The sequence below is a fragment of the Montipora capricornis genome, chromosome 14 (assembly GCF_036669925.1).
Source record: "Montipora capricornis isolate CH-2021 chromosome 14, ASM3666992v2, whole genome shotgun sequence".
Lineage (NCBI taxonomy): Eukaryota > Metazoa > Cnidaria > Anthozoa > Scleractinia > Acroporidae > Montipora > Montipora capricornis.
The window spans coordinates 11,490,305-11,515,304 of record NC_090896.1 but is presented as its reverse complement, the minus strand read 5'-3'; the positions used below and the strand labels follow the sequence as shown (position 1 = coordinate 11,515,304).

Here is a 25,000-nt window from a genome sequence, read left to right as displayed (position 1 = left end):
GCCAAGCGAGAACTGAAAAGATTTAAAATTACAGTCGATGATCAATGCTCTCCATGCTCAAGTCAAGACTCTATTCTTCATACATTTTTGGACTGTTCTACTAAGTCTTCACTCTACACCGATATTGTGAAATGGTTCATCAAAGTGAGCAACTTAAAACTTACTTCCCCGAATAAACAGATTCTTTTCCATATAAAGGAGGAAAAATGCAAACTGACGAACGCCCAAGAACGCAGACTAGGTATTCTCCTTCTGTACACCACTTTTATAATATATATATATATATATATATATATATATATAAACGAATAGACTAAGATGAAGTATCTTTGGAATGCTCAATGCAAGAATTTTGCAGAGATGTGACATCTCGTAGACAACGATCAGTTTGATGATCGCCTTGAGCGTGAAACTCGAGTAACTAGTAACACTTTCCTTCTTACATTTGTATATATATATATGTAGATATAGAAAGCTAGAAAGCCGAGATTTACAGGAAAACTGGGAGTATTTCTCCCCAATAAACACACGAGATTTCAGCCCGATCGGTGAAAATGGCGGCTTTCTACGAATCCTACAAGAATGATTCATGAGTGTGCAATTTCCATAGGGAACTGGGAAGAAGAGTATGTGTGTCGTCATTGGTCCAATGGGACAACATAGATCGAATCATTATGTTATTTAGGAGATATCATAGTCCACTTTCCTGGGAAGCTAACTTTCAAAAGATATCTAAAATAACTAAAGATAATAAGCTAAGGCAATTCTTATTTAAGCTTCTGCATAGGATAACTGTTGCTAAGCGAGAACTGAAAAGATTTAAAATTACAGTCGATGATTAAAGGCGATCATCAGACTGATCGTTGTCTACGAGATGTGACATCTTCTCGTAGACAACGATCAGTTTGATGATCGCCTTGAGTAACACTTATATATATATATATATACCGTAGAATGAAGAAATGAAACCCATCCTTGTAAATCAACTGATTAATTATATCGAATGAAAAACATGAAGAATTGCCCTGAGCGGGATTTGAACCCACGTCCCCCTGAACACCGGTAGGGTGTGATGACCACTGCACCATCAGGACAACCACGCTGGCAACGCAGCTATCGAGGTAGTGAATTGGCCCAATTTACATGTGATCTCTACGTTAATTGTAGTTTATTCTTTTTTTCAAGTGAAATTCCTAACGCCTATTCAAGCCAAAAGGTGCCAAAGAAAACAACTGTGCACTCCAATATGCCTCTTTAGTGATAAGGAGTTTCTCGATGCTGCATGAGTTGTTGACAGTCTCCTGCACTTGATCAATACATTGGAATGAGAAGTCGCTTAGCTTAAATCATGTGGTGTTTTGTTGAAATGTACCGCTACCTCACAAGTCTTTTTCTTAGTGACCATAGCAGACTTATGGTTGCGGAATCTAACTCTGAAGTCAGTTGTTGTAGAACCAATGTATTGCAGGCGACATTTCTTGCACGAAGCCAAATAAATAATGTTCTTGGAATCACAAGAAAGTTTTGATCGTATTTTGTAACTTTTACCTGTTTGAAAACTTAGGAAAGAATTTGATTCAACTAAGAAGTTGCGACAGAGATCGCATCTTGTTCTTTTACACTTAAAACAACCCTTATAGCCTCAACAATCTCTCCGCGTTCAGTGTTGGGGCCATAACGAGATGGCGCCAACAATTCCTTAAGGTTTTTAGATCTTCGAAAGGATGCTAAGATGGAATTTGGAGGAAAAAGCTCTTTTAATTTAGGGTTGGATTCCAAAATCGCTAGGTGTTTGCTGATGATGCGACCTACATCAGGTAGATTAGGATTAAATGTGGTCACAAATGGAAATAATTTCTTCTTAGATCTGGCACGAGTCCTAAGCAGATCACTTCTGGGTATGATTGAGGCCTTACGAAATTGATCATCCACTAATTTTCATTGATCATCGTTTTCACGCGTAGTAATTACCGATTGTTCATCACTTGTTAATTTTTTGCGAATATATGTTATCACGCCCTGTCATATAATCATCTTTGTAATGTTTTGTCATCTTTTATATTGTAAACTTATTTAAGGAAATTGTAATTTACTATTCACTTGCACTGCAACTGATAAAGGTCACAGACCGAAACGTTTTTTATTAAATTTTTTATCATTTTTAGAATTTTTACTGTATATATTTTCCTTCGCTCGAAGTTGTCCGTCCTCGTTCTCTATAACAATTTTAAATTATCATCTCGAGGTTTGGACTGTGAATCCTTTTGGATCCTTCTGGCGCGGCATCTCTGTTGGCTCGAAGCATTTTAACTTATTATATATATATGTACTTATGTACTTTACTTGTATAGTATGCTGTTTGTTATTAGTTGATTTTATTCTTTATGGACATTGTTGTATTGTTGTGTTGCAAATAAATAAATAAATAAATAAAAATAACTAAATAAATAAATAAATAGCCCACTTGGACTTTTATTTGGTCCACTGGGACTTTGGGTGGCGTGTTTTTTTTTTCATTGTCTATTATCTTTTCCCCTTTTTATGTTTGCTATTACAAGGAACACAAGCCTGTCATCTTTTGCGCCTCACTTCAGGGATCCTGAGCTTAGTCGTTTCACCAGCTGTACACCATTGCGTTGTTTCGAAGCAAGAGTTGATTCTAGCACCGAACGCTATTCCTGAGCTTTTGAGAAATTTAGACTTTGGGATGCTGGTTACAAAGAAATCAGTGCTCTTACCTCTGATTGTTTATCTGTTGCCACCTATCTAGAGTCATTAATTCAAAGCAATTCCTCTTTTTCGGCTATAGAAGCCGCCTTTTATGGCATTCGCTGGGCTCATAATCTCTATGGATTTCATAATCCTTGCCAATCTATTCTTGTTGAAGGCGTTTTGGAATCAGCTAAAAGAAGCCTCTCTAAACCAGTAGTGAAAAAAGAGCCTGCCACTCTTGATATGATTTTGGCAATTTGTGAGAAGTTTGCTTGTGTTAACGCCAATTTGTCTGATTTAGGTGCTGCTGCTATTTGTGTTACAGCTTATGCTGGTTTTTCGCTTTGACGAGCCATACCTTAAAGGAAATAGGCCAACTCAAGGACAGAGAAAAACTCTGACCAGGGTGGGATGCCCGTCAGTTGAAAGTGGGCCCTTCAGAAGCACCGTTATTTCTTATTCACGAGCGCGGGAGGTACTTCTGGGTGCATTTTTTTCCCAACTGGGGTCCCCGGCTAAATTGTTTGGCCTCCACAGTCTTAGGTCTGGTGGCACCACTGCTGAAGCAAACGCCGTCTTTTCTGATAAGCTGTTCAAGTGTCATGGCCGGTGGCGTTCCGACAAAGCCAAGGACGGCTATGTGAAGGACAATTTCGATGCTTTACTATCAGTTTCCAAACATTTAGAGTGTTAGGGCCTTGCTAGAATCCATTCATATTACAATTGTTATTACGGTTAGCAAGTTTTTATGAACATTACATTTGTAGCGTTGGCAAATTGCGGATCATTGAATCCTAGTAATCCTGAGCCCGAACCCTAGAAGTATCCTTATTTGACTCCAGGATATTTTTTTTCTTTTTGCGGTAAGTGTTGGACTTATCATTGAACAACCTTCACATTACATGAGATTTCTCTTTCTTTTTTTCATCAAATGGAATTATAGCTGGCGATAAACGAGATGCCTAACCCTGATCCTTGTCTGCACCTCATGATATTTAGTATGAAAGTGATTTGTTCTCGTTTCACTGCAGAGTAATTATAGAACAAAGGTATTTTCTCACGTTATGGAATGTACGCTATTGTAGATCGGCTGTTTCGGTATTCACACCGAGGAGGCAGTGTGGTCCAGTGGTTAGGGCGTTGGGTTTGCATGCCGCTGCTCCGGGTTCAAATCCCGTTCTAACCTCTGGCTTGGATTCGTTTCTGGTTGTCCAGGATTTAACTCCACCACACTTTGTAAATAGCCAACTGGTTGCCTCCCACCAGTTGGGGTTCTTAATAATGTTTCTGTTAAGTTTGAATTGTTACTTTCACCTTGTTGACAGTAGAGTGTCGGTAAACTAGCTTGATAGCTAAGTGCACTTCCACTATAAACAAAGCATTTACATTTTTTTACATTTTTAGGTGTGCATAGTCTGGTAGTACGCATGTCTATTTGTAGTCAGGTATATATAGACGTTTCTCGCAGTTTAAAGTCACTTGACGGCATCTCTCGCTAACTCTCTGTAAAATATCCTTTGTAATATTCGTGCTTGTACGCCAACGAAATGTAATCAGTGCCGACTACTAAGGGTGTCAGGATGATGTTTGCTCATTCGAGAAGTACTGATATATGCAATATAATTAACGTTTGTTGCAAGTTTTTTTAAGTTCAGCTATATTTTTTGTCTGCAGAAATTAATGTTCAGAATACTTTTCATTGTATATTTGGTATTTGTAAATATATGTAAATGCGGTTTTTGCTTCGTTTATGGTGGATGTGCATTTCGCTATCAAGCTAGTTTACAGGCACTCTACTTTTAACAATGTGAAAGAAACCATGGTAGGAGCAAGGATGGCACAGTTGGTTAGTGCGCGGCCTTGGTGCAAGAGGTCCTGATTCCAGGATCTCGCATCCTTGTTTCGACTTCTTTCCTTTCCGTGTAGCTAAGTAGCTTTAAATACCCGTAAAACGGAGCACTGATGGAGAGGGGGGAGTAAAATGAGCGCACCGTCGACCTGAGGTTTGTCAGTTGAATTACTGTTACGAGTTATCGACGTTAAGTATGGTTGCTTTACTTTTACTTTTAAACAATTCAAACTTAACAGAAATATTATTAAGAACCCCAAGTGGATGAGGCAACCAGTTGGCTATTTGCAAAGCGTGGTAGAGTTGCAATTGAATCCGGGATAACCGGAAACAAATTCAAACCAGAGGTCACAACGGGATTTGAACCCTGGGAAATCGCATGCAAACCCAACGCCCTAACCACTGGACCACGCTGCCTCCTTAAATCTACAGTATAGCTTTGCAGTCTCCGATGTACGGCTATATATTCTGTAATTTTACTGCCCTTGTATTAACGCATCATGATAACTGGCAATAAACGAGATGCCTGTTCCTCATCCTTGTCTGCGTCTGATGATATTTAGTATGAAAATGATTTGTTCTCGTTTCACTTCAGAGTGATTAGAGAACAACTGAATGCATTGAGGGGTGGACACCAGTAACTGTTATCAGTCCTATATGTGGACAGCAGGAACTACTGTTATTAGCATTGGACGTCTAGATGAAAGACACTATGTATCAGCAGTTCCGTTAGGTTATTATAATGACAGAATCTCAGGTTATAATATCAGCAGTGTTACCAATGTCAACAATATTAATTTATTATTCGGAGGTAATATTCGGTGAATTAACCATAGCCAAAAGTTATGTGTGTATCAGCATTAATTTCTCCAAAGCAGAGGCAAAACGAGCTTATATGAGACTCTGTCAGGCGAAAGAGACAAAATAAGGAATTCAGGGGAAAGGAAAACAATGCGAAACGCCAAAAAAGATCTGAAAATATTAATAGGGAATATGATTTCATAAGGGTAAAGCTTCCAATACAGAACATGTCAGAGAACTATAAACAGAAAAGCACAGAACAATTTAAGGAAAGCTGTGCAGAGCTCAAACCTAAACCAAACTGAAATTCTTCAAGCATTTTTGTTTTATCGACGGAGTTGATAATGTAATTTGGCCACCGTACAGAGATTCTAAAAGCTGACGTTTCGAGCGTTAGCCCTTCGTCAGAGCGAATATACTACTTCCCCACCGACGCAGCACCACAGTTTCCTTGGAAACTACCCCCTTCATTCATTTGAAATTCTTCAAGGTCAAGATTCTGTTAGACATTCCATGTCAAAAGTGATTCCATGTCAAAATGTGAACTTCCTAGAGGTGGTCAATTATCTATCCATGGTAACGTTGCTAAAGTGCCAGCATATGCGAGGTCAACAGTAATTACTTTGCCAAGGCCCATTAATGAATCACAAACCATACCAATTAAACTGAAACAACGCTTAAGTTACAAACATCATTTAAGCATGAAAATGTCCGACCAGCCAAAGTGTTAGAAGCGGCAAACTACCTTGTGCGTACTGGTGAGGGACAATTGACCAGAAAATGTGGTCACTGCTCTTTCAGATCCAACTGCTGTAGGCATAAGTAACATTAATGAATGGGAAGAATTCTATAATATTCAAACCACAAGTACCAACGTTCCTGATATACATTCAAATAAAATTATTGCTGAAAACATTCAAAACGCTCTAGTATCTGTTGATAGACATATTGATGAGATTTTAACAAACTCTAAATAATAACAAAGAAAACAGTGATGATGAGTGGTGCGAAGTAGAAGGACGACAGTCTGGTGTCACAGATACTTTACTGCAACAACTAGATATCACTGAACATTTTGCGAAGATATTAAGCTTTGCATCAGGAGCTAACCGGCTGATGATGAAATTAACAAAAATGAGACCTTATTCAAAAAGACCCTGTCGCCTGTGCTAGAAACTTTGAACAAATGGTACAGCTCTTTATAAAGGATGTGTTATGCGTAATAGTAATCGTACAGGGTTATTGAATTCTATCAAAGGAGATCACCTCACATACATGCGTTATTTTGGGTATCTAGTCGCATATGAGAGACCCCTGTGCTGTTACCCCATTACCCAGCTGTTATACCACACTGACTAGTGCATAAAGGAAACTTCAGCCTGCCAATCTCAAACAATTGCGGTAGCTTTCATATCCACGAGTAACTACAGTTGTACTTTGATTAATCTACAAGAGACAATATTTTCATCAGCGAAATCAAAGTTCCAAATATTTTTGCAGTTGAAGTGAAAACGTTTTGCCACCCGTTTTGATATCTTTTGTCTCCTCTTTGGTGGAACGTTGTAAAGTCTTACAACTTCATAGCCCCCTAAGATGCAGTAAATTGTTGCGCACTCTAACCTTGGCATTTTCCATCCCCATGCTACCACTATGAAGTTTATTATTTTTGGCATGATTATTCATGTATAGTAATTTAGGACAGTGAAAGCCACGAAGATAATTTTAATGCCACATAAAAATATAAACTCTTCGGTGTTTTTTCAATTAGGAAGAACTATCCCATGAAAATGTGACTCTAGGTTAGGGATCTGGAGTGTTTACTCGGCGACGATAATATTTCCAATTTCGTCCTCTTTGGAAGTTCCAAGTCAAAACTGAGTGGAGAAGACCTTTATTTATTGTTTCTCTCTGTTTCTTGGTCGTAAGCGAAAAATACGTTAAGTATTTGACATGTTTCTCAGTGCCTGGAAAAAATCAGTTCGACTTGAGTCCCCCTTCCCTTGGGAATTTTCTGGCTCTCGTCTCCTGCTCCCTCGGGGAATTTCCAGTGACCTTCCGTGGGTGAGGGGGGTGTGGATATTTTCCGGCACCAGACATTGCACTTTAATCTTGCATCGAGTTAAATAAAGGAAATGTATGTACGCACGTACGTATTACGTATTACATGTACGTATGAATGTATTGAAATGATGGCAATTACAGAAATACGTCTCTTAGCCAATGATGAATAGTGATTTCCTAATCACCTCTAAGTTAGTCATTCAGAAAGTGCGAAAAGTGCCATTTATTCTTGGGTATATACAAATAAAACTTCACAAAATTTTACGGGTGGTGACTAATTTACATGTAACTATTGTCTTTGCGAATTTCAAAATTTAGCCCCAATGAAAAGGAAAGTAACACCATGCAGCCATTCCGAAAGAAGAATTAAATGTTTGCATTTTTTTTTCGGTTGATCGAACAAACTGATGCTGGCTACAAAAGCAGGGTTAATAAAATATACCCAATCAGCAGTTGTTTGTCGTGTGGTTATACGTTAAACAACATATAGCATCATAAATGCTTAGCATTCCTCGCTCTACGTGGATGTTTCTTTTGCAAATTGTGCTTGCAGTTTCCCATCTAATACAAATATGGAACTTACAGATAAGTAGTATTTACTGGCAAGGGTCCTGGAATTGACGTCAATTGCCTCCATGAACAACTAACAGTCAGCAACTGTGTTTCCAATCTGTATCTGTCAAAATAGCATCTACAGGGCTTTGGACATTCTGATGACGGAGGACAAAAAGATGAAAATGGCACTTTTTTCTTAAGAAAAAGGGAAGACACAATTTACGTTCTCGTGCAACCTCTCTAAAGGAAAAGATCAAACATTGATTTTTTTTTGGTAGAATAGCATATATTAATTTGTTAAACAACAATACTGATAATGAACGAAACAAATCTTGTATTTTGAAGTGAGGGGTTAAACTGGAAATGAGAAGTGATCCTGGCACTTATATGGATAATTCAACGCATGATCAGCAAACGTAATATGGCGTACGATTTTGAAAAGCATCTTCTAAGGTAGTAGACGGCGGTTGCGGCAAAGCAAGTTTCCATGCAGGGCAGATGTCCTTTTTCCGTCTCGCTCAGCAGCCCAGCTGATACAAAAGCCCTCTCCTAACCGGGAAGAAGAGTGTTAATTAAAATGACAATTTTCTTGTTTGAGTACCTTCGCCAAATGTGTGATTGTTTCCTTTCAATGCAAACAGGAACAGCAAGAAAAACCCTTGTTTGCCAAACACAAGCACTTGCATGTCTGTGGCAGTGTTTGATCCTTTGCATATAATTCCTGTCTCCTGTACATAAATATTACAAAAATGGTGTTTTCAATGTCTAAATGGTTCTCTTTAGGTAATTACTACTTTTGTCTCAACATGCATGAAAGTGTATTTTAAGCCATTTTATTCATTTTTAAGAATATTTTATGCTGAAACGGTTATGACTAAGATGGATACTCCAAAATAAAGTGAGACACTTTATGACAACTACGTAACACTGCTTACAACTTCAGGGTCAAACAAGGAGACAAAAACCGGTCATTCCATGCACCCACGTAGTATCGTTAGTAGTGTTAAGCACTAATCTGCACTATTCAAGCCTTGGCACTTATTGCAGAATGGTTGGCTTTCATAAATTGTTCTGGTTATACATATTTTTTGAACTTCATAAAACTTAAGTTAGATCGTTTGGCACTTTATATACACAAACCTAAGTGTCTCACGTTATTTTGGAGTATCTATTCTGGTCAAAACCACGCTGAAACTGGCTCGGTCATTGTTTTTTTCTGAAAATGAGACAAATTGGCAACTTGCTTAAACATTAGGGTTGTTTATATCATCTTACAGATGGTATTAACGATAAACATATGGTACAAACGAATTCAGCAGGTATATCGTAAAAACTGTACTGAGAATACTATTTAATGTTGTAAGATATTTATGTTAAGAATATAATAAATTACTGACCGATTTGAACAATTTTCTAAAAATTTTATCCCCAATACATTTTTGTAAGAGACTGCCATGAGAGCATTGGATCAGCTGGTTATACTTCGCCTGTTGAGGTTATCCTCGTTTACTTGTTCGGCTTTTATAAGCCACTCGTTTGCTTCTAAAGCGTCTTTCACATATGAATGTCTATATTCAGTTATTCTTGTGTATAATATTGCTTTTGTTGTCATCATCATCATCATTATTATTATTATTATTATTACTATTATTATTAAACATAAATCGTCTCAAAAAAGAAGTATAAGCGTTCTCTGGTAAAAAGATTTTAAAAAGACTATGAGCTTTCGACAGACTGAACTGCTGTCTCTAATTTTAACATTTTTTCTACCACTTGCTTTTATCTTTTAATTTATGCGAATTTCTCGTTATATTTAAAATTCTTTCGTTTTTATTCTTTACTCGTTTTTATCCGTTGAAGACAGCAGTTCAGTCTGTCGAAAGCTCATAGTCTTTTTAAAAATCTTTTTACAAGAGAACGATTATACTTATTTCAATCCTGCTAACGGATCTTCAATACTTTTACGTGAATCGTCTCGTCAGGGTTCATTTCTGGAACATCATCATTTTTTAAAATCGAAAACGTAAGCTAAATTGCAAAGGACAGCAATTCTAGCAACCATGACAAGAACTCTGAATAATCTTTTAGTATTTTAGAGAAAATGTTTGATATGGCGAAGTAACTAATTAACTCACCGCAACCAGAACTGACAACCGAACATGTTACTTCCAATATCTTATCTTAAAACGGCCTAAACGAGAGACCGACAAAACTAAACTCATTTAATATATTAAGAGTATGTATGATTAGATAAGAAGTAAGCAGTTACCTACCCGAAATAAAAGGTTTGATTTGATGAAATAAGCGCAGTTTTAGCTCACCAGATAAAGCCAAATGAAAAAGCTGGCACCATCTTTTTTTCTTTTTTCTCAATATACATTCAATAAGTTCCGATATAACGCGCGCTGTCATTGGTTTAAACAGCATGCATTATGAGGCTAACGCCACAAGTAGGATTTGGAAAATCTTCCGAAAATTTAGCCGAATGCGAGAAGACATTAAGCAATTCTTTACTTCAAAACATATGTAGAAGCCTCGCCTGTGATCTGTTCATTTGTAAAGCAATAGAGTACACATTCGACTACGGCTCGTGATTCCTTTACACTTCTTCCGTGCTCTGTCCGCTCCCTGCGCGCTTTACAACGAAAAGATCACAGACGCGGCTTTTTTATTTGTTAATTATAAATGATTGACTATTTAGTTGCCGAACACAAAAATATACAGATAACGAGAGAGATCTTGGTTCAAGTTTGGAATCGGATTTCTAGTTGGAGTGAAGTTAAATTTCGTGTTACGTTTCGGAGAAAGAAAGCCTTCACTGAGGGTGAGGATCGCGTTGCATTCTTCTTTCCTCGTATTCCAAATCCGAGAATAGTAGAGCCCTTTTTCGCGGTGCTATTCTAAGATACTTTCCAGGCTCTCCGATTGCACGATTGACGCGCACTATTCTCCGATTTTACCACTTCACGTAGCAAAACGGCCTTATCTTTGCCTCTCGCAAAAATTCTCCCAATGTACGATTTTTCCAATTCTCTGATTTTAACTGTGCATCTAGCGAAAAGTCTCCGATTCTTCAATTCTTCCGATTCATATTACGATTATTCTGTGTAACACAGCATGCGTTTTGCTGCGTGAAGTGGTAAAATCAGAGAATAGTGGGTTTAAATCGTGTGATCGGAGAGCAAAGGGAACTTATCCGATTTTCGTGTATTCCCGTCTTCTTGGGGGAAAATCGGATAAATCATAAAATCGACCTGATGAAGTCCAATGGTTTCGGACGAAACGTCGTCAAGTTTAACATTTGTCTGGTACAAGATTTAATCCTTTTTCTTTTTTTTTTTTTTCATCGAAGCTTTGTTGTTGAGATTTGTAGTGTATTCTCGTTGTAAGAATGGCTTCCCGTCTTATTAAAGTCGAGGAAGAGTTTATTGAACAACTGAAGCACGGCAGTGAAAAGGAAAATACGAATACGAAAAGAAGTACAGACTAGTGGACTGCATTTTCCAAAAGTAGGCGGAAACAAGGGTAAAATATGAGAAACTGGAAACCTCAGTATGAAGCACCACAGCTGAATGAAGCGCTCTCCCAAATCGCCGAGTTGAGGAAGAAAAGTAGTAAAGAGTACGAGATCGCTATTTAAGAAGCAAAAATTCTCCAAAATCTATCGTGAGAGATACAGAGTTCCTCCCGTCCAGAAAAGTCTTGGAAGGAAAGGCAAGAAACCTACGGGAGCTTGGAATGGGAAAACGACCAAACAAAGCCCAAAGCCTGACTGAAGAGGAGGAGGAATTACTGTGTGAAAACTGTCAGCTGGAGGACAAAACCCCTCGGTCACTTATTAATACAATCTGGTGGCTTCTAACTATGCGTTCACTGCGAAGATTTTGTGCCCTATGTCTAGACAACTAAATGATTTGCTCCTTAGTTTTTGTGATGTACCAATGAAATCGAAGCTTCAACATCCCCCTCCGGGCAACCTCCCGGGCATTTGAATTTTTGGATGATAACTTTTTACCACTTCAAAACGTCAGGCAATATCATTTCCATAATTAGGCGAAGATTTAAAAAAATTCACTGAAGGAAAGCATAAATATTAAGAAATTTAGGCCAAAAATAAGAATATATCTGCCTGTCATTAGATGTGACGTATCCCTGCCAACTCTCACGCATGCGGGTTGAAAACTTCGACCTCCCGCCGGCTCACGCTTGCGGGCCAATTTCTCACGCCTGATCAAAAAATTTGTGTTGTTGCCGTCTTGCTTGACACAATTTCGAAAAATATGTTAACTCAGACCCATGTAAGGAACGAAAACCATGTGTAAAATAACTAAATGACCTTTACCTTCCTCGCGATCTCTGATTTTTGAAGTGAAAAGCACTGGGAGCTAGCTCGTGTTTATACACGTTTATACGTCTTCGGAAGACTTCGGACGTCTTCGGAAATCTTCGGAAATGATCGTGTCGTCTTCAAAAATCCCAGCACTCCCAGGATAAAAATCTCACGCCTATATATCAGAAAACGTTGGCAGGTATATATGTGATGTTGCCATGGTAACGGTCATAATCCAAAAATTGACACTGAAAAAACAAGCCTTATTATATCGGTACCCATACTGGTTAATCTCTACGGGGAAAACTTTAAGAGAAATTAACTAGGTTTCCTTTCGTAACTGGTGCCCTGTAGTAAGGGTATTCGCAAATACTCTAGGGAGCCACCTTAAACAATAATTGGTGTTTCACATGGTAAAAACACTTCCGTGTCGTGAAACAGTGTTATTGGGTTAATCCTTTGAATAAGATGGGCTCTTGAAATTGACCAATCAGTTATTTGAAACATTTCGTGTAATCGTAAATACAGTAATCACTATCGTAAGAGAGGCTTGGTTACTTAAGAATAGATTGCAGGTTTTGTTCAAAATACCGCTTGATTAGGTGCACTGTACACACCATGGAGGCTTTCTTGTCTTGCATGGACGAAATCGCCTTAGATGGCTTAGACGGTAAGTAATAACTAGGAAACCGAACTTGTTTTTTCATGCAAGCGCTGACACGCTGGCTATTTGAAACATCACCCCTAGCTTGAAACGCAAAACTTCGTCAAGTCAGTGCACTGGCCTCACTTACTTGATGTTTAGTAGTAAAGGCCTGCCTACAAAGAGGACAAGGAAAAATCACGGTTTGATTTTCTGCCGTTGCACTGGTGACTGCAAATCTGCAGTTTCTGAAAAGGTAGTCAGGATTTACACTAGACCTGACGAGTCGCGTACGTTGTTACATGTAAGCTTACAGCTGTACGTCCATCACATAATGCAATTAAGAGCTGTAGTATAAATGATTTGCAACCAATCCCTGATGACGAGTGGGTAATGTACAATTTCTGATGGACGAAGAAAAGGAGCCAATACAATTTGTTTTCGTCCACCAAGGCCAACATGGCGGCGATGACATAAGGTCAGAAAATCACCTATATTATGTATATGCATCCTGTTACTGCACTGTGTAAATCAGTATTTTTAAAGCTTGAATTGTTTCTTATTGCTCTTGCACCCTAAAATATCATCGTTATTGGCTTTGCTTTTGTGGAATCCTTGAAAAAACCGTTGATTTATTGTGCATTACCAGTCAAAGTAATTGCAATGGTACATTACAGTCATTGTGTATGTTGAGTTGACGGGTTGTTTGGTAGTTTGCAGACCTGTTTGCAGTATTTAAGAACTGCTTTTGCAGGTCTTGACTAGTATCTTAAATTAGCATTGGGGAACTTATTGGGGATGGACGTATAGAAAACATGCCAGGTCCATGGACCACCCATGTGGACCCGGTCCAATTGGACTACCTCTGTGGACCACCCCTCATTTTGTAAACTCAATATGTCTTACAAGCCGAAAAATGATCCTCACACTTACAGTGTACCTGGACAATTTAAGCAGGAGCCGATGACTAATAAAGTTAGTGAACAACTCCCATACTACAGTACATGTAAGCCTTTGTCAGGGTATTTTTACAGACCAGGGGCCGGTTCCTGAAAGGTCTAATAACTCTATTCCAGGGATAAATGTGCCTGGAATAAAGCACATTTATCCCTGGATTAGAGTTATTACACCTTTCAGGAACCCGGCCCAGGAGCACATGTACAATCTATTTTTAGATTACCTTTTCTGCAAAAAGAAAAAGACAATATTATTCTGGTTCGGTGACGCTATGACCTCAAGTTAGTTTCTTGTGACTGGTCATCGCTATCGGGAAATTGAATCCAAAAATAAATTGCGGTCTGTGAAAATGCCGTGACAGGAATATAGGGCTGTTGTTCGCTCCTATTTATGGGCTACTGACTTAAGCCATAGCCCTTTTCACGGTTAGTTTTTCTCATTTGCATTACAATATAATCTAGCATGTATGTGAGGCAATTTCAGGCTATTTTGTAGTTTTAACTTGAAATTGCCTCACATCCACATTGGATTACGTTGTAATGCAAATAACAAAAACCAACCGTGAAAAGGGCTATTGCCTGTTATAGACACACACATACACTGTACAGTACCACCTACAGTATTTGGTGGCTCCAAAGGGATTATTCGTCTATAACCTGCTTTTCAAATAGAAGTTCAATTCATTTTGTCGAGTCCTTCACAGGAACAAATGAGCCCAACAAATTGACCTGCTCCCAACTGAGTGACTTCAAAGCTCAGTTTGTAGAGCATTGCACCAGCATCGCAGAGGTCATGGGTTCTCATGTGTCTAGAATTAGGTAAGTGTGAAGATCACTTCCCTCTTTCATCTAAATAATTTTCTGCTTGTAACTTTGCAAAATGAGGGGCAGTCCATGGGGTCCATGAAGGGGTCCATGTTTTGTATACGTCAGGCCGTCTGATATTATGTGATGGTTTGATTTCACACAATCAACCTCAAATCGCATCCGATCACACAATTCAGGAAAAATTCGCATGATTCACAAAAGAACGCACAATATTCATAAAATAAAACATAAATCAACAAGTTTCTTAGGAATTCCTGCATAAATATGCCATTTTAAACATGATTTACCTTGGAAAAAGGCTAAAAAACGTTTGTCACCTTCGATTTTGTAAGCATTAGAAGTTCAAGGCGTTATTTTGCATGTCAGGTGCCTGGTACGAGTCTCATTCTTAAAGAGTTGCCTACTGGTGTAACACAAACACGCCCTTTGTTCAGATTAGCCAATCTGTTCAGAAATATAATACTGCACATAGAAACAAAGCACAAGAAGGTAGTTGTAGCATGCAGGAATATCAATAATAATTATTGATCATTCATTTGGCATGTTAGCTGTGTCCTTTCAACTTTTTACGTGGTGCACCAATAGTGCAGAAGACCTCATTTATTTTTTTATTGATCCCAACTAATGTCGATCAAGATGCATGATTACTTTGCCCTTGTGTTCAAAATGTCTTTAGGGCAGCAAAAAAGTGTTTTTCCTATCCTGAAACCTTATAAAACAAGCTTAAAATTGTGCAGAAAAAAAATTGTATGATTAATTTTACATTATTTATGGCATAATTGGCCTTTCTAATCACATAATCTGCCCTGCAAATTTTGCATAATTTGCATTTTTTCATATCACCCCATCAGAAGGCCTGATACTGTACGTCCATTGGGGACACTGTACAGAAATCAAATCAACTCTTATCAAACAGCAGATCAAGGTTTTTTAATAGAGGGAAAACTGGAGGAGCTAGAGAAAAAGCCTTTGCATGTGACAGTGCTTGACCTTAACTTTTTTGATCGCTTGCCCTGGGAGTACTTGAACTGAAAATTTACTAGTCCTGAGTAAATCTCTGGTAGTCCTTCCTGATTGCAGCATGACAATATTATTTGCAATATCTTACTGTTTGTGCGATCGAATGTTGTGAGGAACGCATCGAAACAACATTTACAAGATGTGTATTTTGTTTTCACCTAATGTATTTTTTTTTGACATTGCAAAAACTAATTACAAAGTAGTTAGTGGTCCTGTGACTAGTGGTTCTAAGTTTCTACTAGTCCACAAGCATTTTGCACTAGTCCAGGACTAGTGGACTACCGCTAAGGTCGAGCACTGTGTGACATAGTTTTGGGCTTGAAGGCAGGCCACATTGGTCAGAGGTGAGAGCACTGACCACTGTGCCATCCCTGTGACCTTAGAAATCTGTCATTAAAATCAACTTTTAACAGTAGGACACTTGCAGTGTGTAACCATTTTATCTGTATAATTATGGTTCAAAAAGTTTTAAACTAGGTAAATTTTTATTTTCCTTTGTTTCCCATCATATGTATCAGACAACGAAAAATCAAAATTGAAGTGGTTTCAAAGTTTCAAGTTCGAGTTTATTGTTTCAATTGAAAGTACTTTAGCTGTTACAAAAGAGTCACTGTATCCGCAAATACTGTAACAAGTTGCTAATCTAGGCAGACAGATTGATAAATGAATAATTTTATAATTACATACATTTATTAAAATGTATGTTCCTAAACGTATGATCCGTACTTTAAATATTTTTATTGTAATATAGATATTTGTTTATGTACATTTATTTGAGTTTTCGCAAGTGTGATGTAATACATGTAGTTGGTATGACAATAATTATTTAATCCTCCTCCTGTTTGATAATTTGAAGCAAGTAGTCTAACGCACTGGTTTGAAAAATTTTAAACCATTAGGAAAAACTTTATTTGAACCAGAACATTATGTACATCTTTTAGTGAGGTTTTCTTTCATCATGGTACAATGTATCTAGATGTGTATCATTCACAGGTTGCCCAATTGAGCAGTTATGGAAACATCTAGAAGTAAGAAAGCCGCCATTTCCACTGAAGCTTGATGCTGCAGCAAAGCAGTTTCTATGGAAAGCTATTGTTGACATGTCAGAAGTGGAATTTTTTGTTCTGGAGGAACCATTTTCTCATGTGTTTGCAAAAAAATGTAACGATACGGAAGCCATAGAAATTAGACCAAAGAACCCGCATGATCAGGTATTAATTTTTCTATGTATTTCGTTATTGAAAAGGATTTCAACCATTCTTAACTTGTGAATCTTTTAGATCGCTAGAAGAGTGACAATATACATGTATCTCCAAAAATCTACCTTGTCCTTCCCTGCAACCCAGATACATGTATATACAACACTGGGAAATCGGTAATTGTGAAGAAGAGCTCCCCAAAAATCCTGTCGGCCGACTGTCGGTTTTGGGGAGCTCTTCTTCACAATTACCGGGAAATCAGTGCCCTACTCTTTGTGAATAGTAACATTTTGTAGTGACATGTGGGTTCTTTTACGTCCCACTGGGTTATGAAGATTGAAGGCCTCTGCGATGGGGCCCACGTTTTTTTGTCTTAATATCTGAGAAGGCTACAGAATCTTAACCATTTGCAGACTGACGTCATTTATACAAATGCAGCACTTTTTCATCAGTTATTTCAAGATCCTGAGTGTTAGTCTGGCCATAGTTTTGATTCTGCGACCTCCCATACAGTAGTGTGATGCTCAACCAACAGTAATGCTATATTTTAGGCATTGCATTAAATTTTATTTAAAGTTGGTTATATGTAGTATTAGTATATACTCACTCAGTGATCTTGGTGTTTCAAGCAATCTGATTGGTTCGATATCTTGGAGTAATTGAGCATTATTCACTCCCTACGGAGTAAATAATGCTTGATCCAAACAAAACAAAATGGCCGGCGTAAACTCGCCAGCATAATAAATTATGAATCGGAAATATTGAGAATACAAAATGATGCTGTGCTACAGAAGACAAAGAAAGCCACAAAATTTGGCCTGAAAGTTTTCAAGGGTAAGAGAAGAGTTCATACTTTTGCCAACTAGTGTTTGACTTCGTTTTTCCAGATAATTATTTCTGAAAATTAAACAATCTTCACGCCAACAGGGCTGGTCGCACACCAAAACAAATTTGTTACTGAAATCGAGGAATTAAAAAAAATGTCTAAGAAAGTTTATTTTAAAGGCTGCAAGGAAAAAAGACGGGTCATTTTATAACAAAGTAACGCTCACCTCAATTACAGTGCAGCTGCCATTTCATGTGCATCTTTTACCAACTGCACTTTCAATTTCCATTTCAAATGAACCTCAAACAGTGAAAGTGTTTTAACAAGCAGACTTTCGATTTAGCTTCCTGATTTAAACGGTGTTAAATGACCATTTTGCTGTTTGTGGCGAGGATTTTAACGAAGGTTATTTAGATTTGCCATGTTTGAAGCTTCTGTAAACACTTTCGCGCAAGCTTTTTGCCGCTTGCACGTTTTCCACGCATGAATTGAGATGTCAATTAAATCGACTTTGGATGGTTTTCTTCTGCAAATGTTGTTGAGATCACTTCGTGAGTATATACAAAAACAATTATTCTTTTCAATCTCGGCGAATAAGGGCAGAATATTTACCTCGATTTCAAAGAATAATTGTGAAATATTAGTGTAAAGATAATTATTCTTGCTGAAAGTTAATAACTCATTACAAGCTCGCATTACATTGTGATCCTCTGCTGACACCTACTTATACTATTTTGTTTTTAGTATGTAGGTCCCCTTAGAGACAGTAATGAGTTCAAACTTATCTGTGATCAAGACTTAGGTGTTAGAGGCTCGTGTCCGAGCTACCATGAGCGTAAAAACATCACAGAGGTGATAAGAGAACAGGCAGTGTACCAGAACTTGGAAACTGTGTATGAAAGGTACAGTACATGTACAATGCAGGGCTTGTCTGTTCTGCATAGATTTAAAATGTAAAATCCAAAAAAATTAATTAAGTTCTGAATGCTTGGGCACTTGGAAATCAAAGCCAAATGTTGTTGAATTGTTCTGTTTTGATCTTACACGTACATGTAGCTAGAAGTTGAAAAGGTCATACTGTAACAGTATAATTATTATGGGCTGAAAATGGAGATTGAGTGAACGAATATATTAGAGAGCTAGAAAGTATTATTTGTATTAACACGGTGACAATATCCGACAATAATAGTTATAATTATAATAATTATTTTAATTATAGTTGTCAAATCGTATCTAACAGTCACTGATACAGTTCATGATGTTTACTTGTAAGTTTTTTTCATGTGATTACTATAATTATAAATTATTGACTTTCATTGTATGCTGTGGCACCTTTTCATAAATTGAAATTTCAAATGAATCAAATTAAGTTTTGAGTTTTTTGGCTCCCATCAGTCATAGCGTAGAAGATTAAGGGTGATTAGGTCACATCCTTGGTTGTGATTGGTTGATTTTGATTCACTTCATTGGTTACTTTTTCAATGTCTGTCAACAATTTGAAAGTTATGCTTCAGAGTACAAGTATGTGGATTCATTAACCCATTGACTAATGAACTGCCCCCCGTTAACAAGTAAAATCATTTAGCGTTAGACAGAGTAAAATCTGGAAAAGTAAAGTCTCACTCCCTGGGGTCATTGGACTAAATGTACAACTGTACTGTACATAGTCTCCTTCACAGCCGTTAACTGTATAAGAAAATTTCAAGGATTTTATACTTCTAACAGAAATCTTAGCTAGCCTTTATCTTTGCTTTTTTTAACAGGTGGGGGGATTGCCTTGTGATGGTTGCTTCACAAGAGCTGCGAGAGAAAGCTCTTCTTGGACCACACTGTGATCCTAACATGACAGTTATTGACATGCAGTACTGCTTGTTGGAGCATGTTGGACAAGCAAGATACAATGGACGCATGCAGAGAGCTATCAGTTCGAACTTTTTGAAGATGGAAGCCAAATCACTTTTCCATTATCTAAAAGGTCTACGCTTGCTAGGCTTAATCACCTTGCAGGTTAGTTTGGTAACAACATGAGTAACAACATTAAACATATTAATTTTTTGTTTCATTTGGATGGGCCTCCACATGTTCATGATACAATGTAAATTATTTTTGATTAGATTGAATTTAGTGTCAAGCAGCAGCTTATTAATTTACAAGGAAAGGTTACGTTTATACAAACGTCGGCCGTGTAGCACTTATATTTTAAACAGAGTTAACTGAATAGAGTGTAATGTGAAGTGCTAGATTTCTATCCCATATGAACCATGCGAGCGTTAGCCCTACTGATGGAAATGGGCCCACACTAGGACATAGAAAAACTTTGACCAGGGTGGGAATTGAACCCACGACCTTCGGGTTAGATCTCCGCCGCTCTACCGACTGAGCTACAAGGTCAGTCGGTAGAGCGGCGGAGATCTAACCCGAAGGTCGTGGGTTCAATTCCCACCCTGGTCAGAGTTTTTCTCTGTCCTTGAGATTAAGAGAGGGTTATCCTGGCTGAGAGAGGTCCATGCCACTAAACACTCTTTGTAAAACTCTGGGAGTGCTATAGGAAGCCGAGGATAGCTGAAATTGCAATAAAACAGGAATTTTCCCCCAACTTTTTTAAGGTAGAAATCTAAGAAGAGATTCCATGTAGCTGGCTCTTGAGATAGGTACCTCTTGATGCAAATTATTCTTTCAGAGCTGAGATCATTGACTCAATATCGGGCATTTTTAAACCTCCTTTATCAAAAGAGTTAATCAATGCAGAGCGCTTTATTTTGTCCTTTCCTTTCCGTATGAAAGAATATAATAAGGTGTTAATTTTCTTTATGAACTCTTTATTTCTTGAGATAAGGGTAACTTTATATAAGATCTTGGGAATAGCAAACGATTTAATGACTTGTATTTTCCCAAGTAATGTGAGTCCTCTCCAATCCCAGCAGTTTAACAATCCTTTCAAGGATTTCTCAATTGATTCGAAATTAAGCTCGTAGAAGAGCGAGTATTTTTTTGTAAAATTGATCCCTAAAATTTTTATAACTTTGCTTATTTCACTCACCCCCGATTCTGAACTGCATATTCCTGAATAGGAGGATTTCTGTTTTGTCTTGGTTATAATCTTTAATCTGGAGTATGCACCGAACAACTCTAGGGTGTCAAACAGGGCGCTATGGGATGATTTGTCACAGACGTTTAAGATGTCATGTCATCCGCAAAAGCAACTAATTTAATTTCATTCCCGTCCACCATGATACCTTTAATTTGGCCATTGTTTCATATAGATATCGCCAGCAATTCAAGTACTATGATAAAAAGTGAAGGAGATAGTGGATCGCCTTGTCGAACACCTCGTTTGAGTTTGAATGAAGGAGTGAAAAAGCCGTCATTAGCAACACAGCTGGTTATGTTCTCATAAAATGTGCTAATCCATGCTAAGAATGATGTTCTGAAACCAAAGGATTCTAATGATCTTGAAACAAAGTTCCAATTTAGAGAATCAAAGGCCTTTTCAAAGTCTATAGCGGTCATTATGCCCGGATAGTCTCGCGCACTTGTGAATTCCATGAAGTCACTAATTGTTCTCACTGCATCGAAGATGGTCCTCCCTTTGACAAAGGTATTTTGATCATGGTGAATAATGTAAGGTAAAACCTTTTCTAACCTTTGAGTGATTAGCTTTTGAACCAATTTTGACATCCACATTAACTTGAGAGATTGGTCTCCAATTTTTGATCCATCGCCTATCTTTGTCTTTCTTCTCTATTAAGGTTATTACGGCTTGCTTTTGCGAATTTGATAGTTCACCATAAAAATAAGCATAATTAAGTGAATCCACTAATAGCGTCCCGAGTTCTGGCCAGAAAAATTTGTAAAATTCAATTGTAAGCCCATCATTCCCAGGCGTTTTATTGTTACTAAATGTGGACAAAACTTTAAAACATTCTGAGTATGTTAACTGGCCTTCGCACAAATCGCGCATTGAATCAGACAGCTTGGGAATTGACGAAGAGTTCTGAAGGAAGGGACAATTTGTATAGTCAGTTCGCATTCCGGGCTTTTCATCATAAAGGTCTGAGTAGAAGTTGTATACTGTATTTCATTCATTATGGTTTTTGAATCAGTGGTCTCCTCATTGTTGTCCCGAACCAGTTTTCTTATGCAACTTTTCTTCTTATTTTTACATGTAGTTTCTAAATTCAAAAAGTATTAATTTTACTATTTTTTTCCCCTTGCTCAAGGGATGTCGCACGGGAACGAATCATTGATTCCCTCACAATATAATTGTACTCGTTTTCATATTCCACTTTAGTCGATGCAAGGTTTGCTAAGTTTTCCCGCGTGGGCGTTTCTGCTACATGTATTTTCTCCTCACAAAATTTAAGTTTTCTTTCAATATCTTGCATTTTCTTTCTCCTTTCCTTAATATAGCTTTTGATTTACTGTAAGATACATGTATACTTTCCTCACGAATTTTATGTTCATCCAATCCCATTTAACTCTCAAATCATCACAATAATTAATTTCGTCAAGCCACTTTGGGAAACCATCACGTAAGCACTGAGTATACAGGGGGTCTTCTACATGTAATAGGCTGTTATTGAACAGAAAGAGGGACCACGCTGTTGATCTTTTAAGCTGTTAATTTCAAGGGTTATTGCCGAATGGTCTGTTTTGATTGCTGTCACAATGTCTACATTAGCTACAGTACTGGCCGCAGGAATAGCAGCATTACACACGCGTATCATGCGTGTAAGTCCGCCATATTGCGCGCATTTTACACGCAAAATATGCGAGCGTTACGCGCGAGTAAAAAAATACTCGAAGTTGTGAGTAAAAAAATTACACGCAAATTCTTCACAGTGCGTGTAAAATTTTACACGCAGAGTTTCGTGTAAAAGAGGGCAGAGTATTTAAAGTTGTACATCAATTTGTCGCGGTTTTTCACGAAGAACAATGTTGCATGTCTAAAAGCACTACTGGTTTCCGAAGAATGTATTCAGCTTTGCATTTCAACATTTTCGCAACAAGTGTCCACTTTATTTGAATAGTCAACAATTGACTTGACTTGTTTTGCTGTGGTCATCGTCTGAATATCACCGCGCGTTTGGGTGCTCACCGCATGTTTGCGTTTGTCTCATTTCAGTACTGTACATCGTCTTGTAGCAAATCGCTTATAAGCCAGTAGTCTAATCGCCTTTGAATTATTGGGCTATTTTGCATCGGGATTACGGATTCTCCAAATGTCTACTAAACCATTCTTTATCAAAATATCGTCTACAAACTTCACCGATTCTTTTAGCACTGGTTTTCCACCTGAACAGTCGAGATCAGGGTCAAGAGTGATATTCAAGTCCCCGCCTAATATAATTTTGTGATTGGTCTCTTGGTATTGACTGTCACCAAGAAGTTCGGTCAATGATTGAAAGAACAAAGACTGGCTAGTGACACTATTGGGGGCGTAGATATTTACCAAAAGGAAGGGCTCATCTTGAATTGTTACTTTGATAAATAAAAATCTCCCCTCCTTATCAGTTTGAATTGATTGCAATTTAAAGTCAAAGGATTTGCGTATAAGGATATAGCAACCCCACGACTATGGGTAGAGCCATGAGCGAAGTATATGTCTCCAGGCCATTGTTTTTTCCACTGATTTGCAATATCCTCAGTGCTGTATGTTTCTTGCAAAAAACAGATGTCGGAATTTTGCTTCATTAACCAATTGAAAACTGATTTCCGCTTTTCAAAATTTCGTATACCTCGAACGTTCAGCGAGATTATTTTAAACTTTAGGCTATTACTATCCATTGATATTTATAAAGGTAAAAACAGAAACAATAGAGCAGCAGCTGGTACTCCCATGGGTATTTGCACTTCCCAAAACAATAAGCAAAATTACTACATGAACATTAAAACACTCATCACATCAAACATAGAGACAAAAGATTTAAACGTAGCCAGTGAGAAAAGACTTATTAGCGCTACATCGTATTGGGTCGTCTCAAGAGTACTCCTTATTTGCATAGTCCACCAGAAGAGCCCCCAATGTTTCTTTTAAAATCATAACAACAACTAATAAATTGTTTTATCCAACAACGCAAAATTCAGTAAATCAAAGGAACCTTTTCTTCTTAAAATGAACATTGTCCCTTTACCTGGATGCCACAGGGTTTTTTATGCTTGTGCGTGATATGTACAGCTTCAAGAAAATTTCTCACTGTCAACAAATAAAATATAAGGTTGTGACCTACTGAAAGCTGCCCTCTTTCCTTCCTTCCTCGCCTCGATCATTTTAGGGATGAGTTTTTTCCTCATGTCAACAACTTGTTTCGGGAGATCTGGGCCAATGCCAAAGTCACTCTCTCTGCTAAGAGTGGAACAGCAGGCGAAAATATCCTCCCGATCTGAGTAGCGGAGAAAACGTGCGATGATACCTCTGGGTTTACCGTTGTTTGGTCTTCTGCCGGTCCTATGGACACGTTGGATTTCGATTTTACGAGCATTGGAGATTCCCAGATTATTCTCCAAAAAGTTATACAAGACTTCTTTGGTATCCTCCTCTCTATCCTCACGGATGCCATAAAAACGTAAGTTTTCTCGGCGCTGGTACACTTCGTAATCTAGAAGTTGTAAACGGAGTATCTTCAGCTCCTCCTTGTTCTTTGTTATTATCTCTCCCATTTTAGCCTTATCTTCTTGGACATCTTTGTTTAAGCTTTCTACACTCTGCTCTAGATTAGTGTAGTAGTAGATACTTTCCTCAGGTCTTGCTTGACGCAAACACAATCTTGCTGAAGGGATTTGACGGTTAGGTTGATTCGCTCGACGGACTCTCGAAGTGATTGGATTTCAATTGCAATTTGATCCAATTTGACAAGTTTACTGAGAATCAGGTCCACTTTTGACGCTAAGTATTCGGCCATATCTAAAACTGAAAGAACTGCGTCGTTTTTTCCTTTGCTTGAGGCTGCACTACACTCGACGGCGAATGCCTCGTGGTAGTGTAAGTCGTCTTCTCCCTCCTTTAAACGCTTGGATTCTGGTGAATTTGTTTCTTTGGAGGACCGATTGCTACTACTGCTACTTAGCTTTGATTTTCTTTTCACAAACGAAAAAAATTCCATGCACAATTCGAAAAAAAGAGAACTTTTGCTTGGGAGCTCAACTTCTTAGCTCCTCTGACCGTACCATGCTCGGCCCAATCCTCAATACATTGTATTATGGTAACTAATCACCGGCAG

General features: G+C 38.0%; 2 protein-coding genes across 4 annotated transcripts in view; one reads left to right on the top strand and one right to left on the bottom strand.

Moving 5' to 3' along the window:
• LOC138031377 (leucine-rich repeat-containing protein 15-like) overlaps nucleotides 1-24,932 on the bottom strand; it is a 112,228-nt gene extending 87,296 nt beyond the window's left edge. Inside the window, exons 1-3 of the mRNA XM_068879081.1 lie at nucleotides 24,011-24,932; nucleotides 8,580-8,706; nucleotides 8,007-8,133 (exon numbers count right to left, since the gene is read on the bottom strand). Of these exons, the coding sequence (XP_068735182.1) occupies nucleotides 8,007-8,133; nucleotides 8,580-8,664 (212 nt within the window). The 5' untranslated portion in view covers nucleotides 8,665-8,706; nucleotides 24,011-24,932. The remainder of the gene's footprint in view (nucleotides 1-8,006; nucleotides 8,134-8,579; nucleotides 8,707-24,010) is intronic.
• LOC138033085 (general transcription factor 3C polypeptide 1-like) overlaps nucleotides 12,865-25,000 on the top strand; it is a 111,508-nt gene continuing 99,372 nt past the window's right edge. For 2 of the 3 annotated variants that reach the window (XM_068880849.1, XM_068880847.1), the window contains exons 1-4: nucleotides 12,866-12,978; nucleotides 16,749-16,966; nucleotides 18,525-18,682; nucleotides 19,544-19,787. In XM_068880849.1, coding sequence (XP_068736950.1) covers nucleotides 12,927-12,978; nucleotides 16,749-16,966; nucleotides 18,525-18,682; nucleotides 19,544-19,787 — 672 coding nt within the window. In that variant the 5' untranslated portion in view covers nucleotides 12,866-12,926. Of the gene's footprint in view, nucleotides 12,979-16,748; nucleotides 16,967-18,524; nucleotides 18,683-19,543; nucleotides 19,788-25,000 lie in introns of all 3 variants that reach the window. The other variant, XM_068880850.1, reaches the window with a different exon arrangement.